This window comes from Dendrobates tinctorius, unplaced genomic scaffold, assembly GCF_039654945.1.
Source record: "Dendrobates tinctorius isolate UK_male_01 unplaced genomic scaffold, ASM3965494v1 ptg000075l, whole genome shotgun sequence".
Taxonomy (NCBI): Eukaryota; Metazoa; Chordata; class Amphibia; order Anura; family Dendrobatidae; genus Dendrobates; species Dendrobates tinctorius.
This window is the reverse complement of record NW_027361743.1, coordinates 9,348,844-9,371,501: the sequence shown is the minus strand read 5'-3', so window position 1 is coordinate 9,371,501 and position 22,658 is coordinate 9,348,844. Positions and strand designations below refer to the sequence as shown.

At 47.5% G+C, this 22,658-nt stretch overlaps 1 protein-coding gene across 3 annotated transcripts in view; it reads right to left on the bottom strand.

The window, feature by feature from the left end:
- The window catches only part of MRE11 (MRE11 homolog, double strand break repair nuclease), a 296,568-nt gene that overhangs the window by 181,965 nt on the left and 91,945 nt on the right, over window positions 1-22,658 (bottom strand). For all 3 annotated transcript variants that reach the window (XM_073582975.1, XM_073582976.1, XM_073582977.1), the window contains exons 9-10: window positions 21,564-21,735; window positions 17,585-17,665 (exon numbers count right to left, since the gene is read on the bottom strand). In XM_073582975.1, coding sequence (XP_073439076.1) covers window positions 17,585-17,665; window positions 21,564-21,735 — 253 coding nt within the window. The remainder of the gene's footprint in view (window positions 1-17,584; window positions 17,666-21,563; window positions 21,736-22,658) is intronic.

Here is a 22,658-nt window from a genome sequence, read left to right as displayed (position 1 = left end):
CAGCTGTCTGCTTTAGAAAAGCTGGTTGTCAAAAATGGGGTGGACACCAAGCCGTTTTAATTATTTATTTAAATAATTAAAAAATACAGCGTGGGGACCCCTCTAGTCTTGATTACCAGCCATGCTGAAGCTGACAGCAGAGGACTGCAGCCCCCAGCTGTGAGTTTTGCCTGGTTGGTTATCAAAAATACAGGGGAAACCATGCCATTTTTTTTAAATTATTTATTAGCAGCAGCAGGTGTTGGCTCATGGGAGCAGTAGTCCCATCAGCTGACACCAATGACCGGAGGTAAACCTTATAACTCCGATCACAGTTGCGCGCTCACGCTGTCTTTTGACAGCATGGGAACCGCGGCTGGCTAACTGGCGGGGATGATTTTACCGCCGATCAGAAGCGGTGTTTGCTGTGCTGTTATGCATATGAGAGAATGGCAAACACTGGATGTTCGGGCTCCTCATTCAAGTGAATGGGGTCTGGGTTCGGGTTTGTAAATGTTAAGCCGAACCCGCCGGACCTGAACATCCAGGTGTCCGCCCATTTCTAATCATGAGTTCAGAAGACGGAGGAGAATAGGTGGTGGAAGTAGCAGATTTCTCTGCTAAAACATATAAAATAGTTTCTTGTATTAGACACTTATCTGAAATGTCAGCAGACAGGGAGAACAGTCGCCAGACATGAAATGTATTATTTGGGTGGTAAGATAGGTCTAATAATAGCAGAATGACTGAGCGTGGGCTGTGAAGAATTGTTATTGCAGACATTTAATATCTTTCTAAATGTATTCATGCTCATCACTAGAATCAGTCTTGTACAATGCAGCACTGCAGGAAGTTAAAAAAATATCTCCTTTTAATATTTGGTTTTTTTTTTTAATAACCTAAATTCTAAACTAAAAGCTCAATAAAGTACTGTGCCAATATAATGCTGGTGTGAAAAAAAGAGATCCCATTACATTCATTTCTGTACCACAGAAGACAAGTAATATCATGGTGGCAAAAAAATAACAGGCAGTGCCACCACGCATTAACCTCACAGGGACAGGGTCTCTCCTAACACCAATACAACCCTTTTTAGTAGCTGAAAATCCAGGCAATCACCTCTTATCACATTAGGCATTATTACACATCACCTACTAAAATCAATGTGTGGCCATGTATATCACCAGTATATCTGTCTTACCCAACCAGTGGCTAGGGAGCAACAATTAATTCTCAGACCCCAGTATATGACTCACCAAATATTGTCAAGTGACGGTTATTTTTCACTGGCATTCTGTCAGTATTATAAGTGCTAGAACTTCCTTTCACCTCACTACCCAGCATGCATTGTTGTTACCATAGTCCAAGAGCGTTGTCTGCTCTGAACAGAAAGCCCACCACTCAGAAAAGCAGGAGCAGAGGGACAAGGGTCCACCTCAACTTCCAGTAGGGAGACAAAGACCCACGCAACTTCCGACAGAGAGACCATCCCTACTTTCTGTAGAGACAAAGTCCCGCCATCACTTTATTTACAGAGACAAAGACCTGCTGGCGCATCCTTCTACATAAATACGTGGAAAAAAATGGCGTTGATTTAGAAGTAAAAATGAACCGACAATGTGATTCTCAGTACTATTATGGCGACACCAGACTTACAGAGCGGCTTGCAAAAGTACTTGAGTCCCTCCCACCTCTCCTGAGTTTTTTTTTGAGGATTTGCATCAGTTCATGTAAAGACCATGCTGGTGCATTGTCTGCGAACCATCAATTGTGAACATTTGGTTGTGATGCAAACAACAATTAGGACAAAATAACTGAAAAGTTCAGTATGCATAACTATTCACCCCCTAAAGGCAGTACTTTGTAGAGCCTCCGTTTGAGACAATTACAGCTGCAAGTCACTTTGGATAAGTTTCTATGAGCTTTACACATCTTGCCACTGGGATTTTTGCTCATTCCTCAAGGCAAAACTGCTCCAGGTCCTTCAAGTTAGATGGTTTCCTCTGGTGAACAGCAATCTTCACGCCTGACTGTACCCAGCGGGTACCTGCGTGCTGGGGCCGGAACCAGAGAGGCTGCATCCACTATTCCCGGGGGGGGGGGGGGGAAGCCTGAGTGAGGCAGACCTCCCCTGGTTGCCTGGGAGAAGCTCTAGAGAGGAGGGGCTGCCTGCTGGAGGGGGGTGGAAGAGGAGAAAGAAAAAGCGCGCAAAGGAAGGCAGTTTGGAGCCAGGGCAGAGCAGCGAGCAGTCAGGTGAGCGGTGTGTTCCGCTCACCTTCCCCCCATAAAGTACCGGGCCGTTGACAGGCCGTGCTCCAGCCGACCAGGAACATAGGGGCTGCTGCGCTGAAGGACTGAGTGTGCCCCAGCAATACGGAGAGCGGGACTGCTGTCAGCAGAGCAGAGCCGTGCAGAGCACAGCCGTGCCAGCAGAGCACAGCCGGGCCAGCAGAGCAGAGCCGTGCAGCGTGGAGCCGTGAAGAGCACAGCCGTGCCAGCAGAGCACAGCCGTGCCAACAGAGCAGAGCCAAGCCGAGTTTTACAGCAACAAGAGAGAGGAGTGTTCCGTCCGGGGAGCACCTGCACCACACAGACCAGCGACCGCCTTCGCCTGCCGCCAGCAGCGGGGACAAGAGAGAAGAAGTCGTACAGGGTGTGCCGGTGACCGCCATAGAGCCAGGTGTCGGGCACTTCAGGATCGTGAGTACTGTGCACAAGCTGCCTGAAAGAGACCGGGAGCGTGACTGTTATTTTACATCCCGACTGTGCTAATGAAAGTCGGCCCAGACACTTGTGGCCTGACTTTGCCAGTGTATGTTAGCAGAGCCACGCTGGGCTTGTAAAGGACAGTGGTTCTCATCGTTATTTAACCACTATAGTATACGAACTAGGGGCGGCGGAAGGTACCGGAAACCGACCACTGTCACCAGAAGACTGGGTATTGTTGTTTGCTGAACCCCATTAATAAAGACACCGCACCAGCCGTTGCGAGCGCCATTGAGTCCTCAGTAGGAGTTATAGTCCTCGGAGCTTCTGACACAACTTTGTCACAAAAAGGAGATTTTTGTGTACTCACCGTAAAATCTCTTTCTCTTAGCCTTTAATTGGGGGACACAGAACCGTGGGTGTTATGCTGCTGTCCACTAGGAGGCGACACTATGCATAATCTGAAAAAGATTAACTTTGGCTCCTCCTCTGCAGTATACACCCCTGGACGGCGTCAGCCTTCTCCAGTTTTGTGCAAAAGCATTAGGAGGAATATACCAGAAACATAACCATGCCTGTAAGAAGGCTACCATAAATGAGCTCAAACAATATGAGAACCCAGCTCAAACAATATGAGAACCCAAACGTAACAACGGCCCGCAAGGGCAACAGGGTGGGAGCTGTGTCCCCCAATTAAAGGCTAAGAGAAAGAGATTTTACGGTGAGTACACAAAAATCTCCTTTACCCTGTCGCCTTATTGGGGGACACAGAACCGTGGGACGTCCCAAAGCAGTCCCTGGGTGGGAAGCAGTGGACGAATATTGTACTGACAGTTCCCTAAATTTGGGGTACTGCCGCCTGCAGGACCCGTCTACCCAGGCTCGCATACCCTGAGGACTGGGTATGCACTCTGTAGTGTTTTGTAAATGTGTGCAGGCTAGTCCAAGTGGCTGTCTTACACACTTGATGTGCCGAGGCTTGATGCTGAATGGCCCAAGAGGCCCCTACCGCCCGCGTAGAGTGAGCCGTGATACCGGCCGGAAGAGCAGAATTGTTAAGGCGGTAAGCTTCTTGAATGGTGGACTTGATCCACCTAGCAAGGGTGGCGTTGAAAGTCGGTAGGCCCTTGCGAACGCCTTCTGGAAGAAGGAAAAGTGAATTAGACTTCCGGAAGGGAGCAGTCCTAGACACGTAAATACGCAATGCCCTGACAAAGTCTAGCGTATGCAGAGCCTTCTCCACTCTATGAACGGGAACAGGGCAAAGAGATGGTAATGAGATTTTCTCATTGAGGTGGAAGGTGGACACAACCTTCGGAAGGAAGGATGGCACTGTACGGAGAACCACCTTGTCCTGATGAAAAACCAGGAAGGGTTGTCTGCAGGAAAGAGCTGAAAGTTCGGACACCCTGCGTAGCGAGGTGATTGCCACCAGGAAAAACCACTTTCTGTGATAGAAAGCGGAGTGAGACCTCCTTTAGGGGTTCAAAAGGAGGTGACTGTAGTGCTGTCAAGACCAGGTTGAGGTCCCACGTCTCCGACGGATGTTTGTAGGGGGGAACCAATCGAGAAACCCCTTGGAGAAAAGTCTTCACTTGCGGATTGTTAGCAAAATGCCTCTGAAAGAGCACTGAAAGCGCTGACACCTGGCTCTTAAGCGAGCCCAGGGATAGCCCAGCGTCCAGGCCTGACTGAAGGAAACCGAGGACCTTTGGAAGAGAATAGGGGAGTGGGATGTGCCCACGAAATTCGCACCATGTGAAGAAAGCCTTCCAGGTACGATAGTAAGTTTTGGCTGAAGTTGGCTTTCGAGCCCTGATCATGGTTTTAACAACGTCCGATGAAAAAACCTGCTTGGGTCAAAAACCAGGTCTCAATGGCCACGCCGTCAGATTGAGAGCCCCTGATTTCTGGTGGAAGAACAGGCCTTGTGACAGAAGTTCGGGACGTGTGGGGAGACGCCAGGGAGCGTCTGCTGTGAGTTGCACTACGTCGGCATACCATGTACGCCTGGGCCAGTCTGGAGTGAATAGGATGGTGGGGAACACCCTCTTGTTTGATCTTCCTCAGGACTCTGGAAATCAGGGGAAGGGGTGGAAAAATGTACAGAAGCTGGAACTGGGTCCAGTCCTGAACCAGGGCATCTGCTCCGAGCGACTGCGGATCGCGCGTCCTGGCCATGAAATTGGGAACTTTGGCATTGAGATGGGATGCCATCAGAACCACGTCCGGGGTCCCCCAACAATGGCAGATCTGATGGAAAACTTCGGGATGGAGAGACCACTCCCCCGAGTCCATTCCTTGACGGCTGAGATAGTCGGCTTCCCAGTTGTCCACACCCGGAATGTGGACCGCAGAGAGTACCGACCTCGCATCCTCCGCCCAGTGTAGGATACGTGTTACTTCGTTCATCGCCTGGATGCTGCGGGTGCCGCCTTGATGGTTCACGTATGCCACCGCCGTGGCATTGTCCGACTGCACTCTGATATGAGAGTCTGCTAGCAAGTGATGGAAGGCTTTCAATGCCAGGAAGATGGCCCGAATTTCCAAGATGTTGATGGGTATGGTCACTTCCATTGGTGACCACTTGCCTTGCGCTCTGTGATGTAGGTGTACCGCGCTCCAACCTGTAAGGCTTGCGCCGGTGGTCAAAACCTTTCAGTGACCGGAGAAAAAAGGATTTTCCCATTGCAAGCGAGGTTGGCTGGAGCCACCAGTGCAGGAACCTCCTGGTTTTCGCTGATAACCGGAACTCTCTCTTGAGGGAGAACAGATTCCTGTCCCAGGACTTGAGGATGGGGTCTGAGGTGAATCTGGGCAAATGGTACCGCCTCCATTGCCGCTGCCATCCTGCCCAGTCCGCTCATGGCATACCGGAGAGATCGGGGGAAACCGCGGAGGAGAGTGTGAACTCCCAAACGGAGGGCCAGTGCCTTGTCCCTGGGGAGGATCACCAGACCCCTGGAGATGTCAAATAGCATCCCCAGGAAGGTCAGAGACTGACTTGGGGTAGTCGAGGACTTCTGTAAATTGACTAACCATCCCAGGCGACTCAGAGTGTCGATCGTGATTGAGACTTTGACCTCGCAGTCCTTGAAGGTGGGGGCCTTGATGAGGAGGTCGTCCAGGTATGGAACGACTACTATGCCTCTGGAGTGCAGAACGTCCATGGTAGCTGCCATGTCCTTTGTAAATGTTCTGGGAGCCGTGGCGAGACCAAACGGGAGGGCCACAAACTGGTAATGGTCTTGGTTGATTGCGAGTTTGAGAAATCTCTGATGGGCGAAGCAATCAGTATATGCAGGTATGCGTCCTGTATGTCTATGGAGGCGAGATATTCTCCTTCCTCCATGGACGCAACGATTGACCGGAGGGATTCCATGCGAAGGTGACGAACTCGAACATACTTATTCAGTTGCTTGAGGTCTAGTATGGGTCGGACGCTGCCTCCCTTTTTGGGCACCACGAACAGGTTGGAGTAGAACCCTCGTAAGCGCTCGTCTGCTGGAACCGGTATTATGACTCCTGCTTGCAGGAGGGATGAAACCGCTTGATGGAAGGCTCGAGCTTTGAGTGGAGATTTTGGAGGAACAGAGAAAAAACCTGTGCGGTGGGCTGGTAGTAAACTCGATTTTGTATCCTGAAGACACTATTTCCTTGACCCACCTGTCTTCTGTAATAGGCAGCCAGACCTGCTGAAAGAGTAGCAGTCGTCCGCCTACAAGTGGAGTGTTTTCCGGAGGGGATGAGTAATGATGAATGAAAAGTCTGAGCTTTCCCTCCCTTGGATTTTGCCTGGCTTTCCTTTGACTGCCAGTTTCTGTCCGGCCTCTGTGCCGCCCGTGTGTTGTCCCTGAGAGGGGAACTGTTATGACTAGCCTGAAGAATTCCGAAAGGAACGGAAACGAGATTGATTACGTCTTTTAAACGTGCGTTTTGGTTTCAGCTGAGGGAGGGAAGTACTTTTACCCCCGGTAGCATTGGATATCATTGTATCCAGCTTTCCACCGAAAGGACGGTCCCTGAAGTACGGGAGATTTGTTAGGGACTTTTTTAAGGCCGCATCCGCCTTCCATTGTCTTAGCCAGAGAATATGCCGGATTGTGATGGCATTTGATGCTATTTCCGCTACCCCTCTTGCAGAATCCAACGCTGCATGGACCATGTAATCTGTCACTACTGCAATTTGCACCGCCTGGTCCGCCAGCTGAGGATTTGAAGCTTGGAGGCCCTGCTGTAATAGATCAGCCCAGGCCATAATGGCCTTGGCTGCCCAAACTGAAGAAAACGCAGGAGCTAAAGAGGCACCTGCCGCCTCGAAGATTGAACGAGCCATGCGTTCTACCTGTCTGTCTGCTGCGTCCTTGAGGGTTGAGCTGTCAGGCAGCGAGAGAAGCGTTTGTGCTGTCAGCCTAGAGACTGGAGGATCCACTTTAGGCGGATCTGTCCAATCCTTAGTGTCCTTCTGTGGGAAGGGGTACTTTGCTTTCAAGTATTTGCGATTGGCGTTTTCTCAGGCTGCGAAAAATGCTTAGAAAGTATTTTTTTTTTTTTTTTTTTTTATTTTTTTTGAAATTCCGGGTGATCAAGAAAGACCTCAGATGGTTTCTGAACACTTTCAAAGGAAATCTTGTGTTCTGGTACTTCAGGGGTTGGATCAGAAAAGTCTAGCACCCGAAGGATGGAAGAGATTATATCCTCAACTAGCGCAGCATTGTTAGGGGGACAAGGGAGCAGAGCGTTCCTTGTTTCGTTATCTGAGTTGGAGTCACATATGCCCTCTGAGTCTTGTGTGGTCTGGGATCGTTGTGGAGATCCACATTGTCTCTCTGTATCAGGGGACGGTCTCGGTGACCTGTAGCCACTGTCTCTCCCTGGAGGGGGACGACCTAGTGCTATGTGAGGACGCAGATGAACGCGACCTGTGGGTCCGCTTACGTCTCGAACTGTCGTAAGCGGCCTGTTCCTGATACCGGACGTCTCTTTGCTGGGTAACGTTCATAGTCGAGACATGACCCTGCAGAGCCTGCAGTAGTGAGGAGGTCAGGTTATCTATAGACTTTGTTATAGACTGCGACATCTGAGTCGCCGATTCTGGCGCAGTAGCGGCCGCAGAAGCGTTGCTGTTCTTTGGGTACAGTCCCAGCAGTGCGGGTACGTGCTGCCGCTGGGGAGAGTGGCCTTGCAGGCTGTGCAGACTGCGCAAAAGCAGTCTTGCCTGGTCCTTTTTTGAGCCCGACATAGTAACTATTCGCAGAGGCCCTACAGGTGTATCTACGCAGAGGAAAGGAGGAGTAGGGGAGCGTTATAGGTTACAGGAACTCACAGCTGAGTACAAAGAACCAAGCTGTGATCTTACCCCATCGGTGCTCCCCCTAGGTCCAGCGCTGATAAATCCTCTTGTGCCCCCCAGAGACTGCTGTGCTGCCTTCAGTTTCTTCAGGTGCAGCAAGATGGCCACCGGATTCTGAGGTGGAGGGGGAAGGGGGCGGAGAGCTGAAAAGGGCGCGCGGAGCTATGTAAAAGCGCGCCCTTCCTGTCTCGATCCGCCTCTTCTATGACACTGTAGTGTCATTTTTCGTCATCGGGGGGCGGGCCGGGGGGCGGGAATAAGGCGGCGACTTCGGCTAGGCCGAAGCCGCGGCCTAAATTTGATAGCTCATGCCCAGAAGGGCTCCAGGACGGCGCGGTTGTCCGGGGGAGGGTCGGATTCCAACCAGACCTCCCCGGATTGAACGGTAGGCTAGCGGTGGGGACATGAGCGCCACCTGGGCCCTGTGGGGGGTCCCTTTGAGGCGCTATGCAGCTGGTGCTGTCGCAGAGACAGGGGTGCCGGGAGCCCTGTCTCTGACAAGTGCCATGCCTGCCTGCACCTCCCCCGGTCCAAACAGGAGCCCGCAGCTGGGCTGGGGTCCCTGGACATGTAAGTGGCCGAATGGTGCCTGGTACAGGCCCTACCTGCGGTGTCTCGACCTAATGCCCCCAGAGGGGGATTAGGGAGGGTGCTGCTGTCACTGTCAGGGGGCTTCGTCCTACCCTCGACCTCAACCCAGAGCCCAAGGAAACTGGGGAAGGAGGGGGTTCTCGACTTCGAACCAGTACCCGAGGGACTGGGGAAGGAGCGAGATGGGGAAGAGCCATCTCGACCTCAACCGGGTACCCCTTAATAGGGGACCGAGGAGGGAGCCATGCCGGGGGTCTCACTGGAGACCCGCTTTTCTTCATCTGTAATCCGTTGAAAAAAATTAAGGAAAAAAACGGAAGAGAGAAAAAAATCTTAGGTGTGCCTCCTTGCGACACTAAGCAAAAACTGGAGAAGGCTGACGCCGTCCAGGGGTGTATACTGCAGAGGAGGAGCCAAAGTTAATCTTTTTCAGATTATGCATAGTGTCGCCTCCTAGTGGACAGCAGCATAACACCCTGGACAGCAGCATAACACCCACGGTTCTGTGTCCCCCAATAAGGCGACAGAGTAAACTGTGGTTACAAGAACCGTTATTCTTTTCCTTGGACTCTCCTGTGCCTCATTGTACTGTTATTATACTTGTTTAACCCTCTATCTCCCTGCGTGGAGGATTCCCCTGTAAATAAACCTGTTAACCCTTGTTCTGCCTCCTGTCCGTCACTGCATCCAGCGTTCCTGCGACTTCTACATGACCACAAATTCTCAATTGGATTAAGGTGTGGGCTTTGATTAGGCCACTCCAAAACATGCACGTTTCCCCTTAAACCACTTGTGTGTTGATTTAGCAGTATATGCATATCTTTTGGAAATCTCAAAATGAGCTTTACAATTTTTGTGTAAAGGCTTTTTCTACCCACGCTTCCATAAAGGCCCCTCTCTATGGAATGGGCCTATTGTGGTCCTATATACAGATACTCCAGTCTCTGCTTGGGAATTCCGCAGCTCCTTCAGGGTTACGTTTAGTCTATATGCTACCTCTCTGATTAATGCCCTCCTTGCCCGGGCTGAGAGTTTTGGTGGGTGGCCCTTTCTTGTCAGGGTTGTTGTTCTTCCATTCAATGATAACGGATTTGATGGTGCTCTGGGGGATCATCAGACATTGGGATATTTTTAATAACCCAACCCTGACTTCTACCTCTCACTTTGTCCTTGACATGTTTGGTGATCTCCTTGGTCGTCATGGTGTTGTTTGGAGATCTCCTTGGTCTTCATGGTGGTGTTTGGAGATCTCCTTGGTCTCCATGGTGTTTGGTTAGTGGTGCCTCTTATTAATGGTGTTGCAGCCTCTGTGGCCTTTCAGAAAAGGTAAAATGTATATATTGGGTGACAACGTGACCCTTAGATTGCACACAGGTGGGCGTCCTGTCATTAAGCATGTGAATTATGAAGGTAATTCCTTACACAATTTGACCGGAGGGTCACAACCTGGCTTCTCCGAACATTTCCATGGAACCCGGCCCTGGATTCTGGCCCCCACAAACGTATCCATGGGGCTCAGGTAGGTCCAAATCCTGACTAGCCTTTATGTATCCATGGATTTGCGATGGTCAATGGAGCAGATCTATATTCTTCCAGACGGAGTCTTGATGTCTTGGCTGCTGTCCTGTAGAAAGTCCCTGTTTCTTTGGATGTCTGGATGCCTTTGCTGAATATCTGGCTCATTTTACAGAGGCATATAACATCTTTTTATAGTTAGCAACTGTTCCTCATCTAGTATTCACAGGTAAAGATAAATAATGGTGATAAGATCAACTCGCATTGTTTGATTATGAAATCTATTTGTATAGTTTTTCCTCCTCTATTTTGCAAGTCAACAAACTGGCTGGCCTGGACAATGTGTAATCAACTTATCAGCAAACATTATTTTTCCATGACCCTGTATCACTAGTGATACCGGATAAGAGCACAATATGCTTACACGAAAAAAAGTCTGTTTTCTTGACCAACCAGAAAGAAACACATAAATTCAAAAGTCAACATATAGAAAACAGTCTATTCCTCCTGGCTTGCTGAAAATAGACATCTAGTTAGTTAAGATAAAATGTTGTGTCCTCACAGTGCCCCTGCTGTGTACTGTGTAATGGCTGTGTCTCACCATGCAGGAACATGGTGTGATCATACCATAGGCTCCTGGTCAGGGGGAAAGAAAAAATCATACGGATATTACAGCAGGGGATCACAAATAATTCTTTCTTTGAAGTAAAACATTGTTTAAAAACAAGGACGGATGTTTTCTTACCTCACAGAAAGAATCAGCTGTGATCCCATGCTGTAATGTCTGTATACTCTTTTGCTTCATCCCCCACCCAGGAGCTGTGGTATGATCAGACCATGTCCCTGTACGGTCAGTCACAGACATTACACAGTACACAGCAGGGACACATTTATAAGATTATCTCAGCACAGGAACATTTTATTTAAACACATCCAATGGTGGAAATTATTATTCCAAAATCTAATGATTAAAATGAACTTTTATTTGTGGGGAAAACCCCTTTCAGGCTGTGTGCACACGTAGCGATTTTTAAGCGTTTTTGCTGCGATTTTCGGCGCAAAACCGTTTAAAAATCGTGTACAGAACGCCCCCCATGCATTCCTATGGCATTTCCGCACATGCTGTGCTAATGCTGCGCTTTTTTCCGAGGCGCAATCGCATGGCGGAAAAAATCGCAGCATGGTCATTCTTTTGTGCGGAATCGCAAAGAATTGCCACGATTCTGCACCCATAAGAATGCATGAGAATCGCTTACTTCCCGCATGTGGCTATGCCCACCATGCGGGAAGTTAAGCGTCTCATGTGCGGTTGGTACCCACGGTGTGGAGGAGAGGAGACTGTCCTCCAAGAATAAAAAATAAAAAATCGGGGTATATTTACCTTCCGACGTCACGCGCTGCATTCCCGGCCTAAGCGTTCCCAGTAATGCCTTGCGGCAAGGTCCTGTGATGACGTAGTCTCACGTGACTCTAGCGGTCTCGCGAGATCTAGCGATAGTAACGCGAGACCAACGTCATCACAGGTCTCGCAAGGCATTACTGGGAACGCTTAGGCCGGGAATGCAGCGCAGGACGTCGGAAGGTAAATATACCCGATTTTTTATTTTTTTATTATTTTTTACATTCTATCTTTTACTATTGATGCCGCATAGGCGGCCTCAAAAGTAAAAAGCTGGTCACACTCGTCAAACACTATGTTTGACGAGTGTGATCAACCTGTCAATCACTTTCCAAGCGATTCTTCAAATCGCTTGGAAAGTGCTTGAATATCGCACGCGAAAATCGCGGCAAAATCGCGAACATAATCGCGGTAAAATCGCGCGGGAAAAAAACATGTGATTTCTGGGAAGGATTCTGGTTTTTAGTGTCCGGAATAAAACGCTACATGGGCACATAGCCTAAGACTATATTATTGCTGATGCCACAAATCGGATTTCAAAATTATTTACAGAAAGCCTGTAAACCACTGTATGCTTCTTTAAACAGAATAACAGATGACACATATTCAGACCTTTGTATAAAAAAATAAATAAATAAAAAAAGGGATAAAAATTTGACTTCTGTCACCATTTCCTGAGACCAGTAACTTGTTTATTTTTCCATCAATGGAGCTGAGTGATGGATTTTTTTGCAAGGCGAGCTGACGTTTTTATTGATTACATTTTAGAGAACATAAGATGTCTTGATCGCTTTTTATTGCTTTTTTGGAGTAAGTGTGGCATTTTTTTTTTTTGCTGCTTAATGCTTGGCTTAAATCGCTTTAGATTTTGATAGACCACACTTGGAGTATTGTGTGCAATTTTGGAAGCCGATGCTCAAGAAAGACATTACTGAACTTGAAAGGCTTCAAAGGCAGGCTACTAAAATGATAAATGGAGTTGGTTCACTACAATACCCAGAAAGGTTATCAAAATTAGGTCTGTTTACTCTAGAAAAGAGAAGACTTAGGGGAGACTTAATATATATGAACAAGTATATCAGAGGGCAATACAGAGATCTCTCCAATGAACTGTTTGTACCAAGGACTGTGACAAGAACAAGGGGGCATTCTCTTCGTTTGGAGGAAAGACAATTTCTGCTCCAGCATAGAAGAGGGTTCTTCACGGTAAGAGCAGTGAGGCTCTGGAATTCTCTTCCTGAGGAAGTGGTGATGGCCAACTCACTGAATGAATTTAAGAAAGGAATGGATGCTTTTGTGAGTAACAGTATAGTAGGTTACGAATAACAGAATATTATAGGTAGATGGTTGACCCAGCTTAGGGGAAGGAACTTTTTTCCCTATGGAGAAAATTGGCTTCTACTCTGTGGGTTTTTTGCCTTCCCCAGGATCAACAATGCAGAACAGCTGCACTAAAAATAGGCTGAACTAGATGGACATAAGGTCTTCCTTCAGCCTTCAAAACTATGTTACTATGATAAATCATATTTTTACGGACACAATAGCAAGTATGTTGTTGTTTTTTTTAATTTATAAACTGGAAAAAGTGGGGTGACAAACTTTTTTTTTTTCTTTTAAATAATTTTGTTGACCCCAGAGGGTACTTCAACTACCTTGGTATTGCAGTATATAGTGCAAGCAATCACAAGATCGCAGGTTCAAGTCCCAACTCAAAAAAGAAATTGCAATAAAATATAAAACTGACATTTTGATATGTGGCCTTGTCACATGCGGACCCCAGGCCCTGGGCTCCAAATCTGCGATGGATTTGTGGGCAAGTAGCCAGTCCACTTAAATGCAGTTAAACAGGAGCAGTCAGAGCCAGCTGTTAGAGGCAGATGTAGGCTGTAAAACACAGCTGGCATCTGCCCAATATAGAATATGGAGCGGACTTAGCTGCTGTGATGTACTATTACATCAAGGTGTGAAAGCGTTAAGATACATTTCAGCATCTCAGGATAATTAAATTCACAGACCCAATTGGCAGGTGAAAAGGATGCAACAATCAGAACAAAAGAGAACTTTTCAGCTGCCCTAGTCCACAAGTACAGCCCTAGTCCATCAGTACCACCCTAGCCCAACAGTATCAGTCTAGCCCACCAGTACCGCCCTAGCCTACAAGTACCGCCCTAGCCCACCAGTACCACCCTAGTCCACAAGTACCGCCCTAGCCCACCAGCATTGCCCTAGTCCACCAGTACCGCCCTAGCCCAACAGTATCACTCGAGCCCACCAGTACCGCCCTTGCCCACCAACACCGTCCTTGCCCTCTAGTAAATCCCTAGCCCACCAGTACCGCCAACCATGTCTTTTCTGCATCCTACACTTTCTAGCAAGCCCATTTTCGTAGCATAGCAATTGGTAAATAACCATAATAGCAATATTACAATTGATAAGTCAATTAGTAGGTGACTAGTTTAGGTGACAAGTTGGGAAGGGAGTGGGCTACCTCAGACTAATTTTCCATCTTATCATTGAATTACTCCCCTGTTCGCAAGAGTGACATGATTTGCAGACTCCCATCTGACTGCAAATATTACACATGAACGCTATGTTCGGCCTTCCTGAATATGTGCCGTGAAATCAGGTGTAGGCTCTCAGGCTTCATCACCGACACTGTGCATGCCCAGCAGTGAAGCAGGACTCAGGCAGCTATGGAGGTCTTACAGCTGCCATACACACACAGTTGTGTTTCATTGGTGGTATATGGGGGCTGTATGACCGGCCTCCTGTTCTTTTGCCGGTGATTGCAGCAAGTGGAGCTTCATGTCACTGCTGTCTCCCGCGTCGCACGCATGCACGACATTTGCAATTGCAAAGAACTGACGGTGACATCACTCTTGCAAATGATTTCAGACGATGAGGGGGAGAATTAGACTGGAAAATCAATGCCCCCCTCGACTATTAACAGACTAATTTTCATATCCCCAGGGCAGTTTTAAAATTGATACTATTGTTATTTATTTTATTTATTTACTAGCTGAAGAGCCCGGCGCTGCCCGGGCATAGTAACTAACTGTGGTTAGTTACAACAAATTATAATGATTTTATCTATAGATATAAAGCTGAGTGTAGAGCCCCGACCATTCCGCATAGCCACACTCACTATGATATCCCACATCATCCCATCAGCCAGAGCTACCGGACTACTACCACTAATATCCCACATCGTCCCGTCAGCCAGAGCCACTGGACTACTACCAATAATATCCCACATCATCCCGTCAGTCAGAGCTACCGGACTACTACCCCTAATATCCCACATCATCCCGTCAGCCAGAGCCACCGGACTACTACCCCTAATATCCCACATCATCCAATCAGAGCCACCGGACTACTACAACTAATATCCCACATCATCCCGTCAGCCAGAGCTACAGGACTACTACCACTAATATCCCACATCATCCCGTCAGCCAGAGCCACCGGACTACTACCACTAATATCCCACATCATCCCGTCAGCCAGACCTACTGGACTACTACCACTAATATCCCACATCATCCCGTCAGCCAGACCTACTGGACTACTACCACTAATATCCCATATCGTCCCGTCAGCCACAGCCACTGGACTACTACCACTAATATCCCACATCATCCCGTCAGCCAGAGCTACCGGACTACTACCACTAATATCCCACATCATGCCGTCAGCCAGAGCTACCGGACTACTACCACTAATATCCCACATCATGCCGTCAGCCAGAGCTACCGGACTACTACCACTAATATCCCACATCACCCCGTTAGCCAGAGCCACCGGACTACTACCACTAATATCCCACATCATCCCGTCAGAGCCACCGGACTACTACCACTAATATCCCACATCATCCCGTCAGCCAGAGCTACCGGACTACTACCACTAATAGCCCACATCATCCGGTCAGCCAGAGCCACCGGACTACTACCACTAGTATCCCACATCATCCCGTCAGCCAGAGCCACCGGACTACTACCACTAATATCCAACATCATCCCGTCAGCCAGAGCCACCGGACTACTACCCCTAATATCCCACATCATCCCGTCAGCCAGAACTACCGGACAACTACCACTAATATCCCACATCATCCCGTCAGCCAGAGCCACCGGACTACTACCACTAATATCCCAATCATCCCGTCAGCCAGAGCCACCGGACTACTACCCCTAATATCCCACATCATCCCGTCAGCCAGAACTACCGGACTACTACCACTAATATCCCACATCATCCCGTCAGCCAGAGCTACCGGACTACCACCACTAATATCCCACATCATCCCGTCAGCCAGAGCCACCGGACTACTACCCCTAATATCCCACATCATCCCGTCAGCCAGAACTACCGGACTACTACCACTAATATCCCACATCATCCCGTCAGCCAGAGCCCCCGGACTACTACCACTAATATCCCACATCATCCCATCAGCCAGAGCCAGCGAACTACTACCCCTAATATCCCACATCATCCCATCATTCAGAGCTACCGGACTACTACCCCTAATATCCCACATCATCCCGTCAGCCAGAGCTACCGGACTACTACCACTAATATCCCACATCATCCCGTCAGCCAGAGCCACTGGACTAGTACTCCTAATATCCCACATCATCCCATCAGCCTGGAGTCAGAACCAGAGCGCTGAGTGGAACGGTCCTAACTTCGATACCGGGGATCCCTTTAAGAGAGGCCTGGGGTCAGTACCAAAGCGCAGAGTGGATTTTCCCTCACTTCTGTACTGAGGATCCCTTTAAGAGGGGACTGGGGTCAGAATCAGAGCGCTGAGAGGATTTGCCCTAACTTCTATACCGGGGATACCTTTAAGAGAGGCCTGGGGTCAAAACCAAAGCGCTGGATGGATCTGCTCTGACTTCCATACCAATGATCCCTTTAAGAGGGAAGATGTGCATATAGGATGGAGGATGTGTGATGTGTATATGGGCATGGGAGGGGGGATTCATTTCTGACATGTGCTCTGTGCTCCTTTCTGGGGGGCAGACAGTGGCTGGGAGCTTATGTTCCCGGGGATGATAGATTTCTCCCACCATGTCAGTGTCTGCTGAGGTGTTGTCAAGTGGGAAAACTGTTGGTCATAGCAACCAATCACAGCTCAACTTCTTTTAACCAGCTCTGGTGAAATGAGAGATGCTTAGTGATTGTTTGCAAGGAAAACTGTTGCTCATAGCAACCAATCACAGCTCAGCTTCTTTTGAACAGCTCTGGTGAAATGAAACATGCTTCGTGATTGGTTGGTGATACACACATTCATTTTTATATATAGAGATTTTACTCAATTATATAGCGCCATTAATTCCACAGCGCTTTACAGACATTATCATCGCTGTCCCCAATGGGGCTGACAATCTAAATTCCCTATCAGTATGTCTTTGGAATGTGGGAGGAAACCGGAGAACCTGGAGGAAACCCACGCAAACACGGGGAGAACATACAAACTCCTTGCATTTTGCTAAGTCGTGAAAAGGGGATCGTTATAAAGTAGATGCAGGCAGTGTCGGACTGGATTGGTAAAGGTCCACCAGTAACAGTGATTGTTGGGGCCGAGTGTTCAGCTACAAGCAAAATAAACCTGTCCCTAGTAAACACATTTCTTTTTGCTTCTATGTAAAATTAATTTGGGTAGCTTGCTTAACGCATAATAAGATGATACCTATTTTTCTGCTCGACTCATTAGCACTTCTTCACAGTGGCATACCAGAGAATTCTCCTGTTTCCCCAGTGGGCCAGTCCAAGCCTGGATATAGGGGTACAATAAAGATATAGATGTGGTTTTGGGGGGAGGGGGGGCTAGGTTCCCTTAAATTCTGTGTTTACTTCTATTTTCTGGTTGCATAGAGCATTGTGAGCATGATGTGGAGGCCGAGGAGCCGTGTCGTCATCTATTGTCAATCATGTGATCCTGCACCATTTGAATTCAGTAACATCTGCGTTCTCGCACTAAAGCTACGGAGGGGTCGAATCAACCGAAATGTCTGGGACTCAAGTGAACTTACCCGCAATCTTATCAGAGGTTTCTCAGGTATTCGAGGATTTCCCAGACGTTCCCTTTCAGCCATCTCTAACATTGCCTCTATCTGTAATAAAGAAATCAATCAGAACATTACTCAGGGTATGATATGACAGTCCTCAGTGTAGAACCTGACCCCTAAACTTACTTCCTTACTTAAAGGGATTGTCTAACAACTACAACTTACCCCCTATCCACAGAATAGATGATAAGTTTTAGATAGCTGGGAGTCCCATAAAAGAGACCCTTCAATGGTCACGAGAACAGGGGGTCCTAAATGTTAGGAAGTGGGGATTATGCAACAATCTCCACTGGTACACCACTCCACTATCCTCATCAGTCCCACAGACTTTGTTAACTACCAACCTGTTGTGCTCATCGCTGACCTCTGTCGCCACAGAACGGTCACGGTCTGATCCTACCGATGATGTAAAGTCAACAGAGCAGCGTCTTTTCTTCTGCAGACGGGGCATGACTGTTGACGTCATAGTGATTGACAGCCGGCTCCGGGCTACAGAACTTTGGGGAGCTGGCTGTCAATCAGCATGACGCCGGCAGTCATGCATGTAGCGGAAGAGGAAAAGCTGCTCTATCAACAGCAGATACATCAGCAGGATCGGTCTGTGAACATTGTGAGCCGCCGCCAGGCAGAACAGGCTGATAGTTAGCAACTACCTGCCCAGTCAGTCCTTAGGATCATAAGAAAAAAAATAAAATAGACCTGGACAGCCCTTTTAGCCTAATTTTCAAATTTTCATGTTATGGGTTAAAAAAAAAAACGTCCTATGAAACTCAGTTTTGCCAAAATTTTAGAAATTGTTCAAATCGTATTTTTCAAAAGGGGTGTACTCATTTATACAGAGCACTAGTGGTTATAAAAAAAAATAACGCAAAAAAATAGATCTTTGTAACAAAATAATTGGCTTATGTGACTATTTTCCAAGATCCTTAACTCCTTGCTATTCTTCCCACCTATGAAGTTGTGTGTGTTTTTATTATTATTATTATACATTTTTATAGCGCCATTTATTCTATGGCGCTTTACATGTGAAAAGGGGAAATATGGACAAGTTCAAGAAAGATGAGCAATACAAGACACACAAAAGTACAGGAGGAAAGAGGTCCCTGCCTGCAAGGGCTCACAGTCTACAGGGGATGGATGAGGATACACTAGGAGAGCTGGTCGTGCGGTGGTTCAGTAGACTGAGGATCACTGCAGGTTATAGACTTGTCGGAAGAGGTGGGTCTTCAGGTTCTTTTTGAAGGCTTCCATGGTAGGCGAGAGTCTGATGTGTTGAGGTAGAGAATTGCATAGTATGGTGGAAGCACGGGAGAAGTCTTGTATGCGGTTGTGGGAGGAAGAGATAAGAGGAGAGAAGAGAAGGAGATCTTGGGAGGATCGAAGGTTGCGTGTGGGTAAGTAGCGGGAGACCATGTCACAGATGTAGGGAGGAGACAGGTTGTGGATGGCTTTGTATGTCATAGTTAGGGTTTTGAACTGGAGCCTCTGGACGATAGGAAGCCAATGAAGGGCTTGGCATAGGGGAGAGGCTGGGGAATAACGGGGAGACAGGTGGATTAGTCAGGCAGCAGAATGTAGGATGGATTGGAGTGGTGCCAGAGTGCTAGAGGAGAGGCCAGAGAGTAGGAGGTTGCAGTAGTCGAGGCGGGAGATGATAAGGGCATGTACTAGTGTTTTTGTGGTGTCATGGTCAAGGAATGCACGGATCCGGAAAATGTTTTTGAGTTTGAGACGGCAGGCGGAGGCTAGGGTTTGGATATGTGGCTTGAAAGAGAGGGCAGTGTCGAGGATCACCCCGAGCCACCGAGCATGCGGGACTGGGGAGAGTGAGTAGCCATTGACATTGATGGATATGTCTGGTGGAGGGGTGGAGTGAGATGGGGGAAAGATTATGAATTCTGTTTTGTCCATGTTCAGTTTTAGAAAGCGAGCAGTGAAGAAAGCTGAAATAGTGGACATTGTGGGATTTTGGTCAGTAAGGAGGTGAGGTCAGGTCTAGATAGGTAGATCTGCGTGTCGTCAGCATAGAGATGATACTGGAGACCGTGGGATTCTATGAGCTGTCCCAGGCCAAAGGTATAGATGGAGAAGAGTAGGGGTCCTAGAACTGAGCCTTGAGGAACACCGACAGAGGGGGGGCGAGGTAAGGAGGTGGTGTGGGAGAGGGACACACTGAATGTTCGGTTTGTTAGATATGATCAGATCCAGGATAGGGTCAAGCCTGTGATGCCCAGAGATGAGAGAATCTGGAGCAGGAGGGAATGGTCCACAGTGTCGAAGGCAGAGGACAGGTCCAGGAGTAGTGTTGCTTGCTCTTGGCGGTTAGTAGGTCGTTGGTGACTTTAGTTAGGGCAGTTTCAGTTGAGTGATGCAGTCGGAAGCCCGATTGAAAGCGGTCAAAGAGGGAGCAGGAGGAGAGGTGGGAGGACAGTTTAGGATGGACATGCTGTTCTAGTAGTTTTGAGGCATAAGGGAGGAGAGATATCGGGCAATAGCTAGACACAGAGGATGGGTCAAGAGAGGTCTTTTTGAGGATGGGTGTGATCGAGGCATGTTTGAAGGATGAGGGGAACACACCATTTGTAAGTGAGAGGTTGAAGTGGTGTGTTAGAGTGGGGATGAAGACCGTGGCAAGGTTAGGGATGAGGTGTGATGGGAGCGGGTCAAGCGTGCAAGTGGTGAGGTGTGATCTTGAAAGGTGGGGAGAGCTGATCTTCCATCATGGTGGAGAAGTTGGTTTTTGAGGAACAGGGCTGAGCAGCTAATAGGGGCATTGGAGTCTGTGGGTCAAAGCTTTCTCTGATCGTATCAATCTTCTGCTTAAAGAAGGAGGCAAAGTCTTCAGCGGCAATAAGAAGAGAGGGAGGAGGTGCTGGGGGACGGAGTAGAGAATTGAAAGTATTGAAAAGCTGTTTATGGTTGTGAGACAGGGAGGATATGAGAGATGAGAAGTAAGTTTGCTTTCCGGCAGTGAGTGTGGACTTGAAGCTGGTGAGGGACTGCTTGTATGCGGTTAAGTGCTCGGCAGAGTGGGATTTCTTCCATCTCCGCTCAGCAACCCTGGAAGCCCGTCTTAGTTCTTTGGTGAGGCTGGTCAGCCAGGGCTGCCTGTTGATTGTACGCGTTTTGATGTGTGTGAGGGGGGGTATCAGAATCAAGTGCTGCTGTTATTGTGGTGTTATAGAAGGTGGCAGCAGCATCTGTGTCATGAAGTGAAGCTATGTCTGTAAGAGGGAGGAGGGACTCAGAGAGCAACTGTAAATTGCTATTACTTACTTAATTGTATATTTTAGTGCAGACATTTTTATTGAAATCATTTTTGGGTATGAATGACGCACTGCTTGCTTTTTATTTATTTTTGCGGGGGGCAGTGAAGTACGACAAAAAGAAAACAAATACAAATTTGGGGTGTCATTTTTTTTTTATTTATTTTTAGCTTTTAATGTATGGTCCAAATAATTTATATTTTATAGACTGAAATTTAATGGACATGACAATATCAATCAAGTATGTTTATTTATTGCTTTTGTATTTCTTTATGGTTACACTGGGAACAGGAGGATAATTTTATCTTTTATGAGCTTTTTTTTATATTCATTTATACTTTAGAAAAACTAAGACGTTGCGATTTATGAAATCAGCTGAAAACATTGGGAAATCCAAAACCCTGTCCACAATGATGGACAAAAAAAAACACACATAAAATAGACTTAAAAAAAAGAACATAAGAATGAGGCAGAAAAGAAAAACACAAAAAAACATAAATGCAATAATGAATCGGACACTAAGAAGTGTTGATTATTATTGAATGAGCCTTGAGGGGTTAGTTTTTTTTTAGGTCCTTCAAAAAAACTCTACCAATAAATGGATGCAACCAAGATAAGTTTTAAAAAGAAGTCTTCCGCGGGCATACCGAGCCCGAGCTACAGAAATGGTGGCCTACCTTCTCTATGCAGAAGTTTTCTATGTCCTGAGTCACTTTGGGATTGTCCGGGTTGAACAGGTCTGGAAAGTCCGATAAGACGACATCTTCGATGAAGAACTGACGCACGCTCTGGAGGGGAATCTTCTGCATGTTCATTTTCTTGTGTTTGATTCGCAGTAATCCAACGTGTCTGTGAAAAGAAGGATGGAAAACTTTTACTTAATAAAATAACTTTAGCCCCAGGGGAAGTTTCAGAAGGTACTTTTTAAAGCTTGGATGCCACCCTGCTCATGGCGTAGCCTGCCCACCCCTGGACTATATTTTATGAGCAGCCCTCTGCCATAATTTGTGCATATTCTGCTTCTCATTTTCTTCTATGTGTTCCTTTAAAATCAACGCAGCTCATAGAAGTCTATGTCTGGAACAGAGCATGCTCAGTACTCTGTTAAACGCAATAAAAATAAATTTAAAAAAATATTGGGAGGGAAAAAAAACAAACGTACATTGAAGGAGTCCATCATATAAAGCAATGTAACCCCAGGTTTACAGAAACCCTATTCGCATGCACGGGATGTGAATTTCACACACATGTAGGTGCAGAATCTGCACTAATGTCGTCCCTTACCAGCTGAGAATGACAGATAATACGAGTCTGTTTTTAATTATTACTAGAGATGGGCGGATTGACAAGCAGAAAGCGGCCAGAGACTACGCGACCTGGCCGATGGACCGGAGGCTGGCAATTCTCATATCTTCCAGGAACCTTGAATGCACAGATGACGTCGCTCCGCCCGGCTAATCCTGAAAGGTAAGTGATTCCCAGAGCTCCCATCCAGCGATCACAAGCACACTGACCTGGCCGATGGACTGGAGTCCCGCGAATTGATCCAACCAACTGTATTTAAAACAGGCAGCACGGTGGCTCAGTGGTTAGCACTGCAGCGCTGGGGTCCTGGGTTCAAAACGTAGCAAAGACAACATCTGTAAGGAGTTTGTATGTTCTCCCCGTGTTTGTGTGGGTTTCCTCCGGGTTCTCCGGTTTCCTCCCACACTCCAAAGACATACTGATAGGGAATTTAGATTCTGAGCCCCAATGAGAACAGTGATAATGAT